This window comes from Archocentrus centrarchus, chromosome 24 (assembly GCF_007364275.1).
Source record: "Archocentrus centrarchus isolate MPI-CPG fArcCen1 chromosome 24, fArcCen1, whole genome shotgun sequence".
Classification (NCBI taxonomy): Eukaryota; Metazoa; Chordata; class Actinopteri; order Cichliformes; family Cichlidae; genus Archocentrus; species Archocentrus centrarchus.
Window position 1 is genome coordinate 1,870,941 of NC_044369.1, and position 18,621 is coordinate 1,889,561.

General features: G+C 45.0%; 1 protein-coding gene across 4 annotated transcripts in view; it reads right to left on the reverse strand.

The window, feature by feature from the left end:
* The window catches only part of col12a1b (collagen, type XII, alpha 1b), a 147,135-nt gene that overhangs the window by 19,284 nt on the left and 109,230 nt on the right, over positions 1-18,621 (reverse strand). For all 4 annotated transcript variants that reach the window (XM_030720899.1, XM_030720897.1, XM_030720896.1 and 1 more), the window contains 8 exons: positions 17,038-17,177; positions 14,560-14,683; positions 14,335-14,478; positions 13,913-14,077; positions 13,796-13,834; positions 13,564-13,702; positions 11,401-11,543; positions 9,599-9,708 (listed from right to left, as the gene is read on the reverse strand). In XM_030720899.1, coding sequence (XP_030576759.1) covers positions 9,599-9,708; positions 11,401-11,543; positions 13,564-13,702; positions 13,796-13,834; positions 13,913-14,077; positions 14,335-14,478; positions 14,560-14,683; positions 17,038-17,177 — 1,004 coding nt within the window. The remainder of the gene's footprint in view (positions 1-9,598; positions 9,709-11,400; positions 11,544-13,563; positions 13,703-13,795; positions 13,835-13,912; positions 14,078-14,334; positions 14,479-14,559; positions 14,684-17,037; positions 17,178-18,621) is intronic.

The following is an 18,621-nucleotide window of genomic DNA, read 5'->3' on the forward strand; positions in this document are numbered from 1 at the left end:
CTGAAGCTACGCTGTGAAGAAGACGAAGATGTGAGAGACTTTCTCTTCTTCACTGACTGTAGGTCAGTTTAGGGTAACAAGTTTTTCTACTCATGAAGAGCTAATTCTGCTTTTAAAGTTTGGGCTTGAAAAGATTCAAGATCCTTATTCCTCAAACTGAAACATGCGTTTAAAAAAAAAAATATATCTACAGCTGAGAACACCTGCTGAAATAATGGTGAGACTACATGAAACGGGGCATCCTGTCACAGTGATCGGACCTGCTTCCATCCTGTTCAGAGTTCACATGATCAGATAAAACACCGAACAAATGATTGGAAACTGAAATCACTGATTTTGCTCCAGTCTTCTTGCTCCAGCCTCTGACGGGGACGGTCGCATTCTATCTCTCTCCCTGCCCTCCCTATCTTTCCTGCTTGCTGCTTGCTGTGAGAGCGTCTCTTGCACACTGTTCGAATAAGAATAAGATTGAGAGCAATATGGATTTGGCAAACTGGGCCTTCAAGACCATGGATCGAATTTTTTCCACTATGAGATCTGGGAAAGGGGAGCCTGCGTGTCCGAGTGGAACAGACCCGGTTGGATACGTCATCGACTCTTGGAGCTCGTGGAGACCTGTGTGCTTCTCGGCCCTAGAGGTGGAAGACGTGGAAGACGCTTACATATTTGGCTATCTGGTAGCGGTATCTTTTCTGTTTGGGCTTGGAGGATACCTGATTTACCGTGAAATCAAGAAAACCTGGACGGCAGTTCGACATCTGCAGAGGCTGCCGACCCAGGTGGATGGGCTGACCAGAATGGTACAGACTCAGACTCAAAGCCTGATGAACCTGAGCCGTAGACTTGGGGAGTAGCAGGTGAGAGGGGTTCGATCTGGAGATAAGGTACGGTTCTGCTCAGTGAGGACGGTAACTAATGAATTTGGATTATTGGATTTATTGAATGGTTTCCCAGTGAGACTGAAGGCTGTTGAAAAAACAAGCAGCCTGTTCCAAAACAACACCTGCATTATCAGAATTCGGCTCCCTAGCCGGCCTTGGCTGGCAATCATATCTCTCCAGAACTATGTGTGAAGGCCGCTATCCCCCTCAGCCCTCTCTGTGATTTGTGAAGCTGGATCTGGTGTACCAAGGCTGCTGATGAACTTCCATCACTATCAGCAAACTGTTTGCCTGGGAGCTGGCATCTGGGCTCCACAATGCCCCCACCCTCTCGTCTCCGTCTGCGTCCCCTCCTGACCCTGACCCTACCCACCATACTGCTATCCCGGCTTTATATGTGCAATATGCTTTTTGCTGAGGTGTTTTTTGGAACCTCGTAAGGTGTTCTTTATGAACACAGTATGAGATGATTTTTTTGAACCTAACTATCCCAATGTATCTCTTTCTGTCTCTCTGCTAAAGGTAGCGCCGTTGAGAAACGGTTGCATGACCTCAGACATCTGTCCCCCCCTGTCTGTGTTATGTTTTTTTTTGTTTTGGATGGATGTTCTGTTAACTGCAATTTCCCCATTTGTGGGACTAATAAAGGCATTCTTGATTCTTGATTCTTGAAATCAGCCTGTGCTGGAGCTCCGACTGAACACACGCCACAGATTAACACACTGTAACTGGTTAATGGGAACATATGTAACTCCTGGCAGGTTAAATCTTTGTAATAAAAATGTACAAGACTTGTGGACTAAACTAGAGGTGGAAAATCAAGGTTTGGGGACCATTTTTGGATAAAAGCTTGTTTAGTTTTTCTTCATTTGGTTCTCTTTATGGAACTTTGGAGTAAACAGCAAGACATCCCAACCACCATCATTCCCTCTTTTTTTAAACAGTTCCAACCTATTTACAACATGTAACCTCCATGAAACTTTTACCGTATCCTGACTTGAGGGCAGACAAATTATCGCATTAAAACCGAACGAATGTTGCTGACGCGGCACTCTGAGTCAGAGGGAAAGCTAAAGCTAAAGCCTTCACTTAATTACACTTAATCTACTTAATTACAAGTTTCTACATAAAACCCAACTGCTAATGAGCTCCTCTGCATTTTGTTAACTCCTGCTGCTTAGAATTCGTCTTAAAGATAAACGTCAGTCTGAGTTGTCTGAGCTCCTTCGTGTGTGCGCGAAGGCAGACGAGCAAATACTTTTGGTAATATCGTTCTATATTATTCTCATTCATGTTAAACTTTCGGTCCTCCTCTTCCCTGGTCCACTGCAGCAGCCTGTCGCCTGTTCATCAGTGGGATAGCATGAAGTCATACAACAGCAAACACCATTGCCCCCCCAAGGTGCTGTTAAAAGTCAGTTTTTCGCCAAGCACATCGGGGGTCGTCTGATTGTTGGGGTCAATGCTAAATAATTAAAACTGAACTGAAGGAAAACAACGTTCTCAGCTCTTAAAGTCCAAACACTGAAGGTTATTTCAAACAAATGTGACCTTTCATTTAATAACTTTTTACTTTATACCCACCGTTAAAATCATGAGTTATACCCGTGCACTGCAGAGCGAGCAGGTTCAGATCAGTTTGGACACTTTTTAAAGGTCAGGATTGGTTCAGATGCAGCTCCAGAGTCTCAAATTGTTTCATTTATAAACTAAATCCAGCCAGGAGACCTGTGAACAAATCATTTTCTGCTCACATCTCAAAGATTCCTCCATCTAACTGAGATCCAGTTTCAGCTGGAAATGCTCATCATGGCACCAAATCGGCCTCGAATTCTTTCCTTCTCTCTCTCACTGATGGACGTCGTACAACTCTAAACAGTAAAATAACTGCGGCAGCTCCGCTGCACACACAGCACCACAATTTGCATTTCTCCTCAGTCACATCACCCTCGCCACATCATGTCATCATTTTGTGGTGAGGCATCAGCGCCGCCTTTGCAGCCACTTTTCCTCGAAGCCGCTCGATCCGAGTCCAGCTGTACGTAAGGAAAACGTGACCTCTGCGAAGCCGCGGAGTGGCAGCGGCTCACTGCTCGCGGTCAGTCAGAGGCACCGAAAGGAAGGCTTCAGGCAGAGAAACGCAGCACTTCAGACATTTATCTGCATTTCACGAAGTCAGCAGGTCCCACTCTCAACACGTTACCAGGACTGACTCTTATGTAGGATTCAAAGGATGTTTAAAGCCAGTTAAGGCACTGATAGGATCACGCTGCCAATATTCAAACAGATTCCTGCCAAAAGACTCTTTTCATGCTGGAAAATCCTCAGAGATCCAGAGGAAACTCTGAGACACGGTTCCTTTAAAACACAGGCTGATGTGTGGAGCCTGTTGTGGTTAATATCAGCTGTTATAGAAAGGAAACCCGCCAAAATAAAGGCGCTGCTGAAGACAGCATGTCTTCATGTTTGAAGCTGAAACACAGCTACATAAAGCTTTAATTCTCGTGTGCATTACATAATTGATCCTGCATACTTCACTCTCTGTCCACCTTTACTTAAGTTCATGCTATCAGTTTTTACTGTGCAGCCTCCTTTCTCCAGCAACACAGTTTAAGTGGAGCTGGAGGAGCTGAGAGACAATACAGCGACGTTCCTTATTCCCTAAAAAAATACTAGAAGTTTGGTAACAGCAGCAAATCGTAGCAACAGGTCATAAAATGAGAGTGTCAGACTGTCTGAACTCTTCATCCGTCCCTGCAGTGAAAAACGGACCAGTTACAGCTGCTCATTCGCAGGCTCCTCAGGCACTGTTGGAAAGCTCCTTTAACCATTCATACCAAAGTCTGGATGCAATGTTTGAGCTCCAGGCTCAAAATGTTTATACGAGCAGAGATGAAAGCCTGTGCTGAGGCCGTGCACGCCCTCACGCCGTTCATCTGACCTCAGGTCAGCAGGACAAGGTCCACATTTATCTGCCGTCACACCACGGGACACACAGTGACACTAAAACCTGTCCTTTTAAGGCTTCGAGCAGTTGGAGAATCTGATCCCTGGTGGTAAAGGGGGAGTTTAGGAGTCTCCCTATACAAATCAGTTCACTAACAAAAATCCCATGTGGAGCTGCCCAGTGCAACACAGACCGCATTAAAGAGTGTGATCAGATCTGCGGCAGTACTGAGAATAGGCTATAGAGAAAAGATGCCACTGTGACATCACGCTGTGGTGTCTGGACTCTGCGTTTTGAAGACTCAGCTTCAGTGGGAGGAAACGCTCCAAAGAGAACGGAGCGGTTTGTTTGTAGCTGGCTGGAAACACGTTTATTTCTGCAGTAAAGTCGAACATTTTAACACGAGTGTCTGTGGGGACTGGCTCACGGTTGGAGCCAGCTTCAAGTGGCCATTAGAGGAACTGCAGTTTGTGGTGCTGCAGTCTGGGTTTACAGGGATGCACTCTGTTTATACTTAACTCAGCATTTAATCATTAGTTATTATTAATCTCTGGCTCTCTTCCACAGCATGTCTTTTCTCTCCCCTCAGCCCCCCCTCAGCAGATGGCCCCCCCCCTCCCTGAGCCTGGTTCTGCTGGAGGTTTCTTCCTGTTAAAGGGAGTTTTTCCTTCCCACTGTCACCAAGTGCTGCTCATAGGGGGTCGTTTGGACTGTTGGTTTTCTCTGTATTATTGGAGGGTCTTTATCTTACAATATATAAAGCGCCTTGAGGCGACTGTTTGTTGTGATTTGGCGCTATATAAATAAAATTGAATCAAATATGTGACTGATGAAATAAGGGAACATCTACATAAAATATAAAAATTGGAGTGGAAATGAGTCTTGTGCACATGTGTGGAGTTTCAGGATGGTTGAGATTTATAAAATTTCAGGCACAGAGAATATTTATGAACTTTTCTGCCTCAAATCCAGCTTTATATCTGGCCCAGCTGTATGATCTCTGGGATGTTTCTATTAGTCAGAGCATCTTTATTTCCCGTCTTTATTTTACGTTGTGTCTTCCTGTCAGAGTTACAGCTACTGGCTGACACCTTAATCGATTTCTCTGCAGTTACTTGGCGCAGATCGGTTGATGATGGCTCGTTTACTCGCTTATGCAATCGTTGTTTGGTCCCTTTGAGCCACAGAGGGGCTTTAAACCCTTCAGGTTTCCACAGCAGAGATGATGCTTTGATGGATCTCTGCTGTTAAACACATCTGAGGGAAGATTTCAGGGATCCATCCAGTGCTGAGTGAGCTGGTTGGTGAAGCGCTGAGAGGGGAAAGGATTAGTGGAGTCTGAACGTGCTGATGTGGCCGACATCACAGACTAGCTCAGTAAATCTGGTAGCAGCTGTGCTCGAGCTAAAGCAGAATTTTAAATCAACTTCTGACACGCTTTTAAATCTTCAAGTTTCTTCAGTTCAGCTGTTTTTGTTATTGCTGCTAGAGAGGCCTGAAAGTGCCGTCCATGTGTCCACTGCACAGCAGAGCAACGCTGCCCCGAGCTAAAAACTGACCTCTGAACTCTGAAAAGAAGAATTTCCCCCCGGGAATCAATTCTACAAAACTTTTTAAGAGTTTTAAGCACACTAAGCTCTGACTTGGTGAAGCTGCATTTATTTTCATGTCTCATGTTAAAGAAAAACTGACTTAAAAGTCCAGTAAAGAGTCCTCATGTAGCCTAAGGTTGAATGTCATCATAAAATCAGGACTCAGTTGTTAAGGTTTGATGCACGTCTGTTATCTTGATCAACTCAGAATTTTTTGTCATGACATTTTTTTTGTCTTGGCTTCTGTAAAAAAGTGAAGTTTGTTCACATGAACATCGTCACCAACCAATAGGAGCGCTCTCTCCGTCCTCTCAGTCGCCATGGCCATAAAACCGCCTTCTGTTTCTGCTTCGGTGTTCAACTGTTTGCCTTCTTGTAAATTTCAACCAGGAGCATGATGGGGGAAAAAAATCTGACTCTAGCTCTGCAAATAGTGGCCCTGCATGCTCCAGTCTTTCCAAAAACCAAACTCATCTTTAGGTCTGAGAGGTCTTTCCAAAGCCTCCCCAGTGTGCTGTGTTCGCTGCGTCCGAGCTCAATCACACAGGAAGAGACGAGCAGCAGCACTGTGGTGACGAGACGGCATTTCATTCAAATTCACTGAGAGTTAAACGAGTGCCTGAAGAGACTCACCAGAGTGTGAAGTACACCAGAAAGCAGTGGTTACCAAACGGTGTGCCGGGGATTTGAGTCAACCACAAATTATTATTGCAATATACAAAATATAGGCACTTATTCCCCAATACAGATAAAAACTAATTCTACATCCTAACCTACTCCTTTTTAAATAAATAAATACATAAATAAATAAAGTTCTAGTTTTTCTGCAGCTGCCAGATGGTGGGCATCATTACAGGATGTCAGCAGCCCTCAGCCTGAGTGTCAGCAGAAGTTTGCTAATGCTATCATGATACTAAGTAGCTAAAGAGGCACTTAGAAACCAGATCTTCCCTCTGAAGGAAACTTGGCTGCTGCATATGTGAAACCAAGAGACTGAGAAAGCCAAGGAGACAAGTTTCTAAAAAGAAGTGGACAGATACCATTTTAGCAGATATGAATACAGTTATGTCCTGAAAGGTTTGGCTTTCCCTGTGGTGTACAGAAAGGCTGATGTATGTGGAGACTTTGGACTAACTGGACATACGTGTTTAAACCCTCCATCAGGCCGTAAATCCAGACGATCCCGTCAGTTAGATCCTTTGATACGTCACCCTCCAATAATTCTCACCATCCAGCAAAAGACCGAGTTTCTCTTCAGCAGGAGCTTGTAAAATATTTTTTTTTTATCTTTAGAGGAAACTGCATGCAAAGAACAATTCATTTATAAATGCATATTGCAGAAATAATGCTCGTTTGACACTCTCACAGCACTCTGAGCTGCAGAATCCGTCTCTGCTCTTTGTTACTGCGGAGCAGAACATCCTAACAGAAGCTGGAGGAAAACTCAGTAGGTTTCCTGCTACGTGCACCTTTACAGACCTTTGTATTCTTATTTGTTGCCACGTTTTCATTCATTACGCTGGTTCCTGTCTGCTGATTTGGCATGAAATCTACAATAATCTGCTTTTGGATTCTTGAACTGCATCTTTTTTTCTGAGAGAAAAAGAAAAAGCAGGAGAGAAAGACCTTCTCCATCATAAGTGAATTATTTTTGAGTATTATCGGGGGTACAGAAGATAATCTACAGACTAAATCAATCACGCTCTCATCTGTAATTACAGTTCAGAGAGAGCGAGGCCTTAAAGCCTCCCTGCTGACACTCTTACCCCACCGTGGGAGGAAAAACCGCAGAGCTGTGGTTGGCTACCAGCAGAGGTAAGACCGAGCGCTGCCTCCTTCCACTCCTCCTGCTCCCTCCTCCCTGCTGGCACTCTTCAGCTGCTCTGATGTAATTGTTTAATAGAAACAGCACTGACCCAGTACTTTCCAGGCGAGCATCCCAGCAGGGACTGCAGTGCACTTTTAAAGATCTCCCCCTCTAAGAAGATCTTATGGATCCTCGTGAAACTTTGTGATACTGTTGAAAGGCCCGTCCACACTGCTTCTCCCAGCAGTACCTCCTGTAAATGTGTTGCTACCAGCACCGTGACCTCGAGCTAATCTACAAGTATGAATCACAGCAGCTCTGAAAGGAAACTGAAGTGTGGAGAACCAGTCTGTCTTCGTAGGAGGCTCTGAAGGAATCCGGCCACGACGAAAAAAAGAGGCTTGTTGTGCTTCCAGGTGAAGTTTATTTGGAGCATCTTCTTCGTGCCCTGCGTTTGCCGGGTGTTTCCTAACTGTAGGTGGTGGTGTTTAAATTTTGGGATTTAGTGTGCGTCTCTGTGAAGTATGTTGGGAGCTGCTATGTTCTTCAGTCTGTCTGTGATTTTAAACTCTCTCCTTGTGTCCAAGTGTGGACATCCACTGATTAGGATGAGCCAGAGCAAGAGAGCGCCAGACAACTGAGCTGGACTGGCTTTTGTCTCCCTGGATTCTTGGGCCAGATGAACTAAATCAGTTCGGACGTCATTATTCTGAAGGGACAATTTACAGATATGTAATATACAGCTACAGCTGTACATAAAAATCCTGTGTGTTAGCCACCACAGCAGACTTAAACCTTTGTAATACTAACAAATACAGCTGGTGACAACAAACGTCATCTCTCTCATGACTAATAAACAACTATACGCCAGTGCAAAGCTGACAATTACCAACCAAATCCAAGCTTTCCTGAGCAGGCGTGCTAAAAGCACAAAGTGAATGTGTCCCATGTGTGGCCCTCGCTCACATGCTGGTTCCCTCTCAGCTCTTTGGTCATTAAACCTTTGTGAACCCCTGGATTAGTGGATCCTCATTAACCCTGGTGCTGATTGGCTGCGGAGGCTCACCTACAACCACGAGGCCTGTTTTCGATCTTGGTTTTATTATTATTTTTCAATAATATTGGTTTAGAGGAGAAGCCTGAATCAAACAGCCTGTTGTGCGGTTGTTTCGTGATCTTCTTCCTCTTTTGTTTGTTTTTACGAGGCTCCAGCTCCTGCATGTGTTCAATCTTTGTAAGATCGAACACGACATGTAAAATAACGTAATGAGCCCCTCGTCTGGCAAGGTCGTGTAACACATGTCTGTGTAGGTTCTCAGTACATCCAGGTCATGGTAGTCTCTGGAGCTGAAATATGAAATGTGACTGAAAGCTTCAGAAAAACCAAGTAAGCGTTCCTTTTAATCAGAAGCCATTTGTTTAACATCACTGTCAGCTGAGTATCTCTGAGGAACACCACCAACTGTGTCCTCCTCTGGACAACAGCACTATGAATATGAACATGCTAGATAAATTAAACTGCTAACCCTGTTACAAAAATAATCCAGCTACAACGAACCACTTCCTGTACCCGACAACAACCGACAGACTGAAAACACGATTACTTCCAAACATGCGTTCCCAAGAATTCCCAGAACTTATTGCCATAGAACATAAGAATTGTAGGAACTGTCCATTAATACGTTCATCTATCCAAAACTAGATGATTATCTTTATGAGTCATCTTGTAATTAGTTAATTTCATCATGCAGTTGTTGGATATTTGAAGAGTTGGGTTTTTAAAGTTTAGCTTGAGGAGATCGGAGCTTTTAAACGAATGTAACTCAAATGTAAAAATGATCCTTATGAATGATGCAGTTTGTTTTCAAAAGAGTTTTCAAGGTCCAATAATAAGCAAAAGGAAACCAGCCCACATACAGAACTCCATCATACCTCCACCTCTACATAAGTAATCAAACCAGCTCAGCTCGTGTCAGCCCATCTATTGATCATTTTATTACATCCAGAAGATGCAGATGGCGACCGTGTTTGAACCACATGTAATCACAAGCACTTGGTGCTCTGCGTTTTACAACCTGAAGAGGACCATCTGTTTGCGTGTGAGGTGCTCTGTCTGTAATATACAGCACATTTGGAATCTCAGGCATGTGCGGGTCCTCTGTGACCTCAGCACATCCAGCAGGATCAAAGAGCAGCGATCTGATTTCATGTGTCAACCCTCAGTCAAATCCCGGCCCAAAGAAAGGTTACATAACTCAAACATTAAAGACATATTTGGCTTCTTTCTCCTAGACTTAAATATGAAATATGTCAGAACACACATGTGGACCTCTGCACAGTCTCCACTGCCTGATTGATGATTTCTGCTCACCTTGTGGAAGCTTCCGTGGAAGATCTTCTTCACTGCGCTCGTGTCGAACGTGACTCTCTGCGTCTCGCCTCTTTCGTCTTTGTTGTAGAATGAAACCGTCTGGCTGGAGGCTGAGCAGGCACAGAAGGATAAAACATATCAGTCTTAAGTTGTAGGGATGTGCAGGTCCAGTCTGTCCCTGAGCTTTTCAGCTGAATCCATCAGAAAACACTGCATTCATTTCTATACAGATGATACCCCATTATATGCATCTATAAGACCAGATGACACATCACTACAGGCATGTCATAAAGACATCGAGGCCTGTAATTTTCCACTTCTAAGCTCGGGCAAAAACTGAGGCTCTTGTGTTTGGCTCCAAAATTCTCATGTCTAACCAGATACTTTATTAGATAGCTTTAAGTTCCACTCGTTTTTGACCAGGATATTTCTCATCTTCATCAGATCTCTTGGATTTGATCTTGGACTGCCTTCTTTCATTCCTCAGGGTGATGCTGGAAAACCAATCCATGTACGCACTTCTAGGCTGAACCGCTGGAATTCCTTATCTTAAAGCAACTGTGCTGCTTTCAGCTCGTCTGGAGGCATTTCCTGGAGTTCTGAGAATTTTGGCCCACCACGAATTTGACAAGCGATGTTATAAAAGCTGGAATGAGTGTTGAAGGACCTCTCAGCCATCATGCAAAGCTCACACTCCATTATAGACCGTCTCAGCATGCGTATGCACATTAAAAACGCACCTAAAATCCTCTCTTCGTGTAAAGCAGGGGCCATGTCATTCACAAACACAGTGATGTGTCTGAAGTGTTGTAACTTGTGTTTAATTTCAATGAGTGTGTGTATGTATGTGTGTGTTAGTTATGTGAAAGTCTTAATTTACTCTGCAACACCTTCTCTAACTGGAGGCCGACTGTTTTATGTCCGATCCTGTGTGTTAGCATGAGCTATGATGAGTTTTTGAGGGTGCACCTTTAGCCTTAGCAGGGTTAGAAAGGCCCCTGGTCCCATTTTATTTACTTTTGTAATCTGAAAAGCATTTCCTCCAGTACAAACATGCTGGACAATTTTCAGAAAATTGCTATATACCTCGTAGGATTGAAGAAAACTGTCACACTAATGACACACTGTCCTAAGAAAATTCAGTTGTCAGTTGAAGCCAGATAAGGAAAGAAATCCTGGCTGTGTTGAACTTGCTTTGTAGCACAGGGCAATTAAAGTGAATGTAGTCTGTTTCTCACAGAGTTAGCATAGCTTCTTTAGTAGCAAACTACTTTACCTGAACTTGCCAAACATGATGACTGACAGCGCGTTGAGTTTATACGCAGCTGGAGTCCAGAGAAAGTTAGCTTAGCACAAACACTGGAAACAGGAAGACCAACTTTGGCTTTGTTGGTGTTCTTGTGCAACTTTCTGCCAGCATGTTTTTCTCATGATGTCAAACCTTTAATCATGCAGAGTTATAATTCATAGCAATAATTCAAGAATACGAATGTTTGTCACTGGAGGATTTTTGTTGAGACTCTCAGAGTCCTGCTGACAGACAGAAACCCAGGCTTTACGAGAGCCAGCTGAGCTGCTCGATGACACAACGGTCGCGTGGTGGAGGGAGTCGGTTCTCTCCTGAGACCGAAGCAGCCGGAGGGCACAGCCAGCTCGATACAGCCCACTTGGCTCCGTCAGCGATCAGATATGACGCGGTGAGCCACAGCTGCTCCACATCACACATTCCCTGCTGCGTTTTCATGCCAGTTTCCCTGTTTTCACACACACATCAGAGGATAAGAATAGAGAGCGATATTTACGGTCGAGAGTGACGCCGGTCTCTGGCTTGTGATCTTTGCTCGACACCTGCCAGATGTCAAAGGCCTCTTTGGGCGTGTCGGGCAGGAGGCGGAACATCAGGATGATGGTATAGGCATGGGGAAGGCCGATAGGATGGATGTCTCTGTTCATTCAATAAAAAAACAAAACAAAGTGACAGCGTGTTAGATTTGAGTTGTCCAGACCGAGTGAGAGCAGGTTAAACGCAGTTAAGGTCCTGCAGCTGAAACAGTAAAGAGGGATAAATAGAAAAGCAAAGTTACAAGCTAACATCGTTTTAAACTTTTTAAACCCCATGAAGAGGCGCTCTGTGAGGCCTCTGCTGCTGCTTCAGTAACTGAAAGCTGCTTTTATTGGTTAGAGATCAGGTGACTCTATATAACCCACTGAATGAAAATCTGTATTTCAATCACATTTGATTCTTTAATTAAAAATCCACTGACACGAAAACGGTTCCATTTCTAAACATTTATGGACATAAAATAAGACGAAGACACCGTCACAGTAGTTTGAATCATTTTCCCTCCACTGGCTCTTCGTCTCCTCCCTTTCATATCAGAGCAGGATGTTTCTCATTTGTCCCCCTGGTTTCACTACACATTTTGTTAAGCCTGATTTGGTAAACGGTCAAAACTCAAGCTGTTTTCCATCTCTCTGCTGTTGCATGTGATACTCCGGGTATGGGACGCCAGTGTTGGGTGGTGGCCAGTGTTAACAGGCTAGTTTGCGGTTGGGTCTGCACTCGGTGGCCTGATGGAGGCCCAGAGTGTGAAACAGCTTCAGAAAGAACTCAAAAGTCATTTTATAGGCAGTCTGCTCAGTCTGACCTCACAGCTGAGCTCAAACGTCCGATTACAGACGAGAACAACCCGGAAGCATTCAGAGGGCAACAAGTCTGGAGGAACTCTGGGAGAAACTGTTACACTGTTACTAAATCAGGCCACAGAAAAACGGGACTGTTTGTAACAGACTCCTGTTTTTGAATGGAAACAGATTCTGTTGTTAAACATGCACATTAAAGAGACCAGTCAGCAGCACTATGAACCATCTGCTGAGCTCAGCGCTGTGCAGACAGAGGGGTACACTATGAAGGATACTAAGGCCTTCTTAGTGTTAGGTGCCTTGGCAAAAAATAAAACCCCAGCTGGAGATCGCAGATATTAAGCTGAGCTTTCTGCTTCGGGCTCTGAGTTTGCTCAGAATCAGGTCCAGGTTGCAGTCTAAGCACAGATGCCCAGACCTCCCTCTCACCCACCTCCTCCAGCTCATCCACGGGTATCATCCAGATATAATCTCTTCAGCATCTCCTGGGTCTGCCCCATTGCCTTCCTCTGGTAGGATATGCTTGAAACACCTTAACTGGCTCCTTTTGATATGGAGAAGTAGCGGCTCTACTCTGAGTTCTTCACCCCATCACTGAGGGGGAGGCCAACCACCCTTCAGAGGAGGCTCAGTCTTTCAGTCACTACCCAGAACTTGTGGCCATAGGTGAGGACAGGAATGTAGATCGACAGCATCCCTTTTACACTCAGCTCTCTCTTCACCACCAACAGACTGCTTACAGCATCCACATCACTGCAGACAGCGGCCCACTCTCAGCCTCACGCTCCACTCTCCTGTCACTCATGAACAAAACACCAGGATACTTAAACTCCTCCACTTGGAGCAGCAACTCATCCCTGATCTGGAGTGGGCATTCCACCCTCGGAGGTGCCGATTCTCATCCCAGCAGCTTCGCACTGGGCTGCAGACCACCCCGGTGCGTGCTGGAGGTCACCACCTGATCTAGCCGAGAGGATCACATCATCCGCAAAAAGCTAAGATGATAACCTGAGGTCACCAAAGTGGAACCCTCCACCACTTGGCTATGCCTAGATATTCTGTCCTTAAAAACTACAAACAGCATTGTGGCAAATGGCAGCTCTCACTGGGAATGGGTCTGACTTACTATTGGCAATGTGGACCAAGCTCTTGCTACAGTTATACAGGGACCAAGTGATTTGTAGCAACAGGCCAGTCACTCCCAAAGTAACCCCCTGGGATGTCCCGTGGAACGCAATCGAATGCCTTCTCCGCTAACTGGTTGTCATACACCTGGGTTAAGGTTAGCTGGCACTCTGGGCCCCGTGTTCTGTGAGACTCACGTGGTGGGCTGACTCAGGAAGGCGTTCTTGTGAAGTCTGTACGCTGTGTAGCTGTTGAAAGAGCCGGGCTCCATAGAGACACCTTTGACGTAACTGTAGGTCTTCTCCGTCAGGTTAAACGCCTCTAGCATCCTGAAGCCTGAAACAACCAATCAGGAGTTTGTCTTTAACTGAGACATCATTCAGGAGAGCAGAAAATAAGTGAAGAAATCTCCCCGAAGTGTGTGATTACCAGGTGAAGTAAATCCATTCAGGAAAATCAAGGGGCATGCTGTGGACAAAAACAAACAGGGATTAATTAACTGAAAGAAACCCAAAATGATGTTTTTCAGTTTTGTTCCACACTAACATGAAGTCGCAGTTTCACAGATGAAGGTGATCAGGTTTTCTTTGATGGTGTTGAAAGCATCAAAGTCGTCCACGACGAAGACGTGTCTCTCGCTGGGTTTGCTGCCGATCGCCTGCAACTCGATGAAATCCACGTCAGCGACGCCGATGGAGAAGACGCTGTAACCTGAGGACAGCGCAAACAAACGCAGTCGGTACACAAACAGACTGTTGGTTCATCAGCTTCATTTATTCTTCCAGTAAATGTCTAAAGAGGTAAAAAACATCCAAAAATGGATACAAAACATCATTCAAACTTTTAGCCAGACTGTGATGAGAAGCAGCTGCTTCTGTTTGGTCTGTAAACAGTCAGTTTACAGCCGTTTGGAGCTCGTCCAGGACACTGTAGGAAATTCTGGTGATTCGTGATTATGCAAAATCTACCTGCATGTTGGAGCTTGGCGGCGTTCTTCTTCACCTCATCCTGAGAGCGTCCGTCGGTGATGGCTACCACCACCTTGGGGACATTTCTCCTCATCCCATTTTCAAGAGAGAAGGCCTTCTCATATGTGTGTTTCAGCGCCTCTCCTGCTCAGCACAGGAAAACTGTGTCAGATCAACAGCCGCCTGATCGTGTCTGTACCTGCGGCTCGCAGCGTGCCATCGAACCTGTTTTGGTGTTTCCTCCACGGTAACGGATGTAAGGAAGTGCAGCCATGGCGATGCCTTTGTCCTGGTAAGCGTTCAGCTTGAACTCCGTCTTAGCGGTGTCGCTGTACTGCACGAATGACACCTGTGTGGGGAATCATGACCGGTAAGCTTTAGGACTTCGAACGGCAGACTTTTACATTTAGGAAAGGAAAACACAGTGAAGAACAGAGTGAGAGGCACAAAGCCCCTCCATCAAAGACGGACACGCAGCGAAACGCTGAACAACCAAACCAGGAAGTCAGACTCCTGAGATGGAACGTGTTTCAATGGTGCGAGAAACCAGCGCTCCTGAAAGAAACCCACGCAGACTGAGAGAACATGCAAACTCCGCATAGAAAGGCCCCACCCGGGTTTGAACTCAGGACCTTCTTCCTGTGAGGCTGCCGCGCTGCTTTTAATAGCACATCTGCGATAAGCAGATATCAGACGATAATCTCAGCTGAGTGCGCCTCTTGTTCCTCTACAGTTCTTGGGAGCTTGAATGATCTATCACACACACTTATATCAATCAAACAATCAAAATATATTTTTATTTCTTTTTGACTTTTTGAGTCTAACAAAGTCTAAATTCATAATGCCGTGTTAAATCTGCGCTGTGGTGCTGTCGCCTCATAGCAAGAAGGTCCTGGGTTCTAACCCACTGGCCGGCTGGTGGAGTTTGAACGTTCTGTCGGGGTGCTCCGGCTTCCTCCACTGGTCCAAAAACACGCCGTCAGGTTATCTGGTGATCCTGAATTTCCTGTAGCTGTGAACATGAGTGTGTGGGGTTGTCTCTGTGACAGACTCTGCCTCTCACCCTGTCACAGCTCCAGCTGTAAAACGCAGCTGGAATGTAGAGGAAAATGCATCGGTGGCACAGCTGTATGCACCACCGTGTAACCTAGAGCCTGATTGGTCTGACTGGGTCGAGCCTGCTAACAATGCTAATCCAATGAGCAGCATTCATCCAGTGTAGACGTGTCGCTTTGCTCATTTTCAGAGCGCTGTGTAGACTCGGTCGTTGTTTTTCTGGGTTTAGAGTAATGCAGACACTCCAGCGCACAAGTATCAATGTAAACACAATCACTCAGTGCAGCGGCGGCGGGGGAAGAAGAAGAAGAAGAAGAAGAAGAAGACAAGCTTCAATTTATGTAAGAAACTCTTAAATAACTTGAAGGGCACTCAGAGAGCACGTCCAGTGGAGAAGGTTATGTCATCACTTCTGATGAAATCTGGATCCACATCAGAATTTAACGGATTCCTCGTTCGTTTCACTTCTGCACCGAGTTTCATGAAATCTGAGCGGATCGTTTTTGTGTAATCGATTTGGCCGAAGTTTCACTTTGTTGTTCAGATAAGAACTTTTTTTTTTTTACCAGACAGACGTTTGGTTCTGGTATCATTAAACAACACGCCCCGCTGTCTCGGCTCAGATACAGTCATCTACAGCTTTTTACATCTATTTAAATCAGCTTCAAGAAATAACCATCCCTGCACTGCTGACCCCGGATAGTGAAACATTTCACTGCAGCAAATCGAGCATGGAGACCACAGAGGCTTCTATCTCAACCATCTTTTATGGATTAAGGGGCTGGTATCTTTGTAAGAGCATAAAAATCTGTTTTATTGTGCAGCAAGCAAAATATTTTTGGATCCAGATGGACCGAATACTCTGAGGATTCTGGGAAGAAGCTGCCTGAGGGGACGTCAAACAAGTTAATAATATAAACCTAATGGATTTATTTTCTTAGTGAAACAGATGCTCGGCTCTGTGGCTCAAATAGAAACAGAAGAAATAGCATTTTATCCTGAGCGGGATGCTGCCGATCCATCCCACCATCACAGGATGCTTTTAAATGAGGAGAGGTTTGAATGAATATGAAAAGATTTAGACAGCTGCAGAGGTTTTGGAAAACATCATGAATCGTGGTTTTATAGGCCGGTGTCACACTTGTCAACATGAATGCACCTTTAAACCCAGAGCTCCTTCTCTCTGGAACAGGTTTATATATAATCATCTGCTCCTTTAAATGCCTGCAAAACTCAGTCGGAAAATATTCAGCGTTGCCAAAAAACCTTTCTTAGCCTTTATTTCATTTGCATTTCCCTTCTTCTTCTTCTTCTTCTTCTTGTTTTGTCTTGTTGTCGGCTGTTAGTGATTACACTTGATTGAATTCTCGTATTAGAGCGGATGTTTTATAAGCCTCCCGGCCTCCTGTCGAGGTGAAGTCTTTTATCATGAGGTTTCCATTGTGAAAATAAAAGCAAAGCTATCACAGGACGATGTTAGGGTATGGAAGTGTAACGCATTCACTCGAGGGGGGAAAAAAAATAAAGTTTTCTGAATTAATGAGACATCTTAAAATCCTCAAAGAGCCTCTCATTCACTCCAGAGCTCGGCTTCGTTCACAGCACAGTATAAATAACGCCGACTCCACAGAGTCACTCAGCACAAACCTGCATCCCCGAGGGTCCGACGACATCGAAAGCGCCGATCATGTCAGAGACAAAGTGCACGACTTTGGTGAAGCTCTCCTCGCCGATGCTCCACGAGCCATCGATGAGGAACACCACATCTGCTTTGGCACCTTTGCAAACTGAGGCAAAAAAAGAGAAAGAAGTCAGCGAGTCCGCGGGCAGCAACACCAGCAGAGGAAACGGCACCACCGCATGGAATAATTAGCGAGCTGGAGCGCATAAAAAAAAAGTCAGCTGAAAGCGTGCAACAAAACAAAACGAGACAAATGACGTGATGGAGCCATGTATGATAATTATGGGTTTCACTGATTTAAAAAAAAAAAGGCAAAACAAAACAGGGAACATTTGGTCTCCAGAAGGACTCGGCTCTCCTTAATGTGTTCCTCTCAGAAGAAAATGAATCGAGCGAAAAGCTTTAAATAATCTTTGCCTCATGTGATGCATCTCTCTTTATAATGTTCTCTGAGATTCACACAAACAAATTCTTTGGACCGCTCTCGCTCTCTTTTTCAGCACCTGAGCTGTTGGTGCTTAACGGGCGTGCTCCCCCCGCGGGGCCCACATGTGGCGGCCATTAATCCACCGCTGGCCCGAAAGACTTTCAAGAAGTCACAATCGAGTATTTTCCAAACACGGCCGAGCTTGAATGAAAGGACCCGATCCAGTCGGTCCTGGGAGAGTTTCTTGGGGAAATATTGGCAGATGAATCATGCAGAATTGGCCCAGTGAAAAGCTGACAGATGGAAGCCTAAACTCAACTCTCATTTTGTAACTTTTGCTGTCAAAAATCATTATTGTTTGTGTTATTCACATTGTTTTATTAGGAAGAAAAAGCACGAGACGGGTCTCTGGAGACAGATTCCAAAAATGCACCTTTAGCCTCCAAACATCTGAGAGGGCAGCAGTGCACATGCCTGACTCACAGCCGAGTCAGCACACGCAGGGGGACTCGGGGAATCAAACTCTGTTAGAAGCTGAAGGCCGGCAGTGTTTAGTTAAAGGCGGTGCCGCAACATTTCACACCTAAACCAACAGGTAACATCTGCAGGTGTTTGCTAAGATGGCCACTGAAGAGAAGCTTCTTTTTCTGAATGTTGACAGGAGACTAAAAACACCCCCACCACCTAGAACAGCAAGCAGATAAAATCTGCTACATGGAAGGTCATTATAACACAGTGCAGAAGCTGCAGTTCTGCTAATGGCCACTAGAGGCTGGCTCCAAACTTCCATGTTAAAAAAGCAGGAAACACAAACATTTACAGGCTGCTACAAAAAACTGGTCTCTATAACCGTTTCCAGGGTGACTGTTTATAAAACACCAATTTAAACTCTACTGAAGCTTAAAGGTATCTGATTAAGGGTGTGGATGGTGGGTGCTCTCAGGAGCTGAAGCTCAAAGCCTGTTTTCATCTAGCAAGAATCAGCAGAACATTAAAGATGCACCTTGTGACCGCCAGCGTCGGCTCATAACTCCCCAGCTTCTACAAGGAGTCCACAAAGCTATAGGCAATATAATGAGGGGTCAGGTCGTACATAAAAGTCTATCATAGACTTTTGTGTACG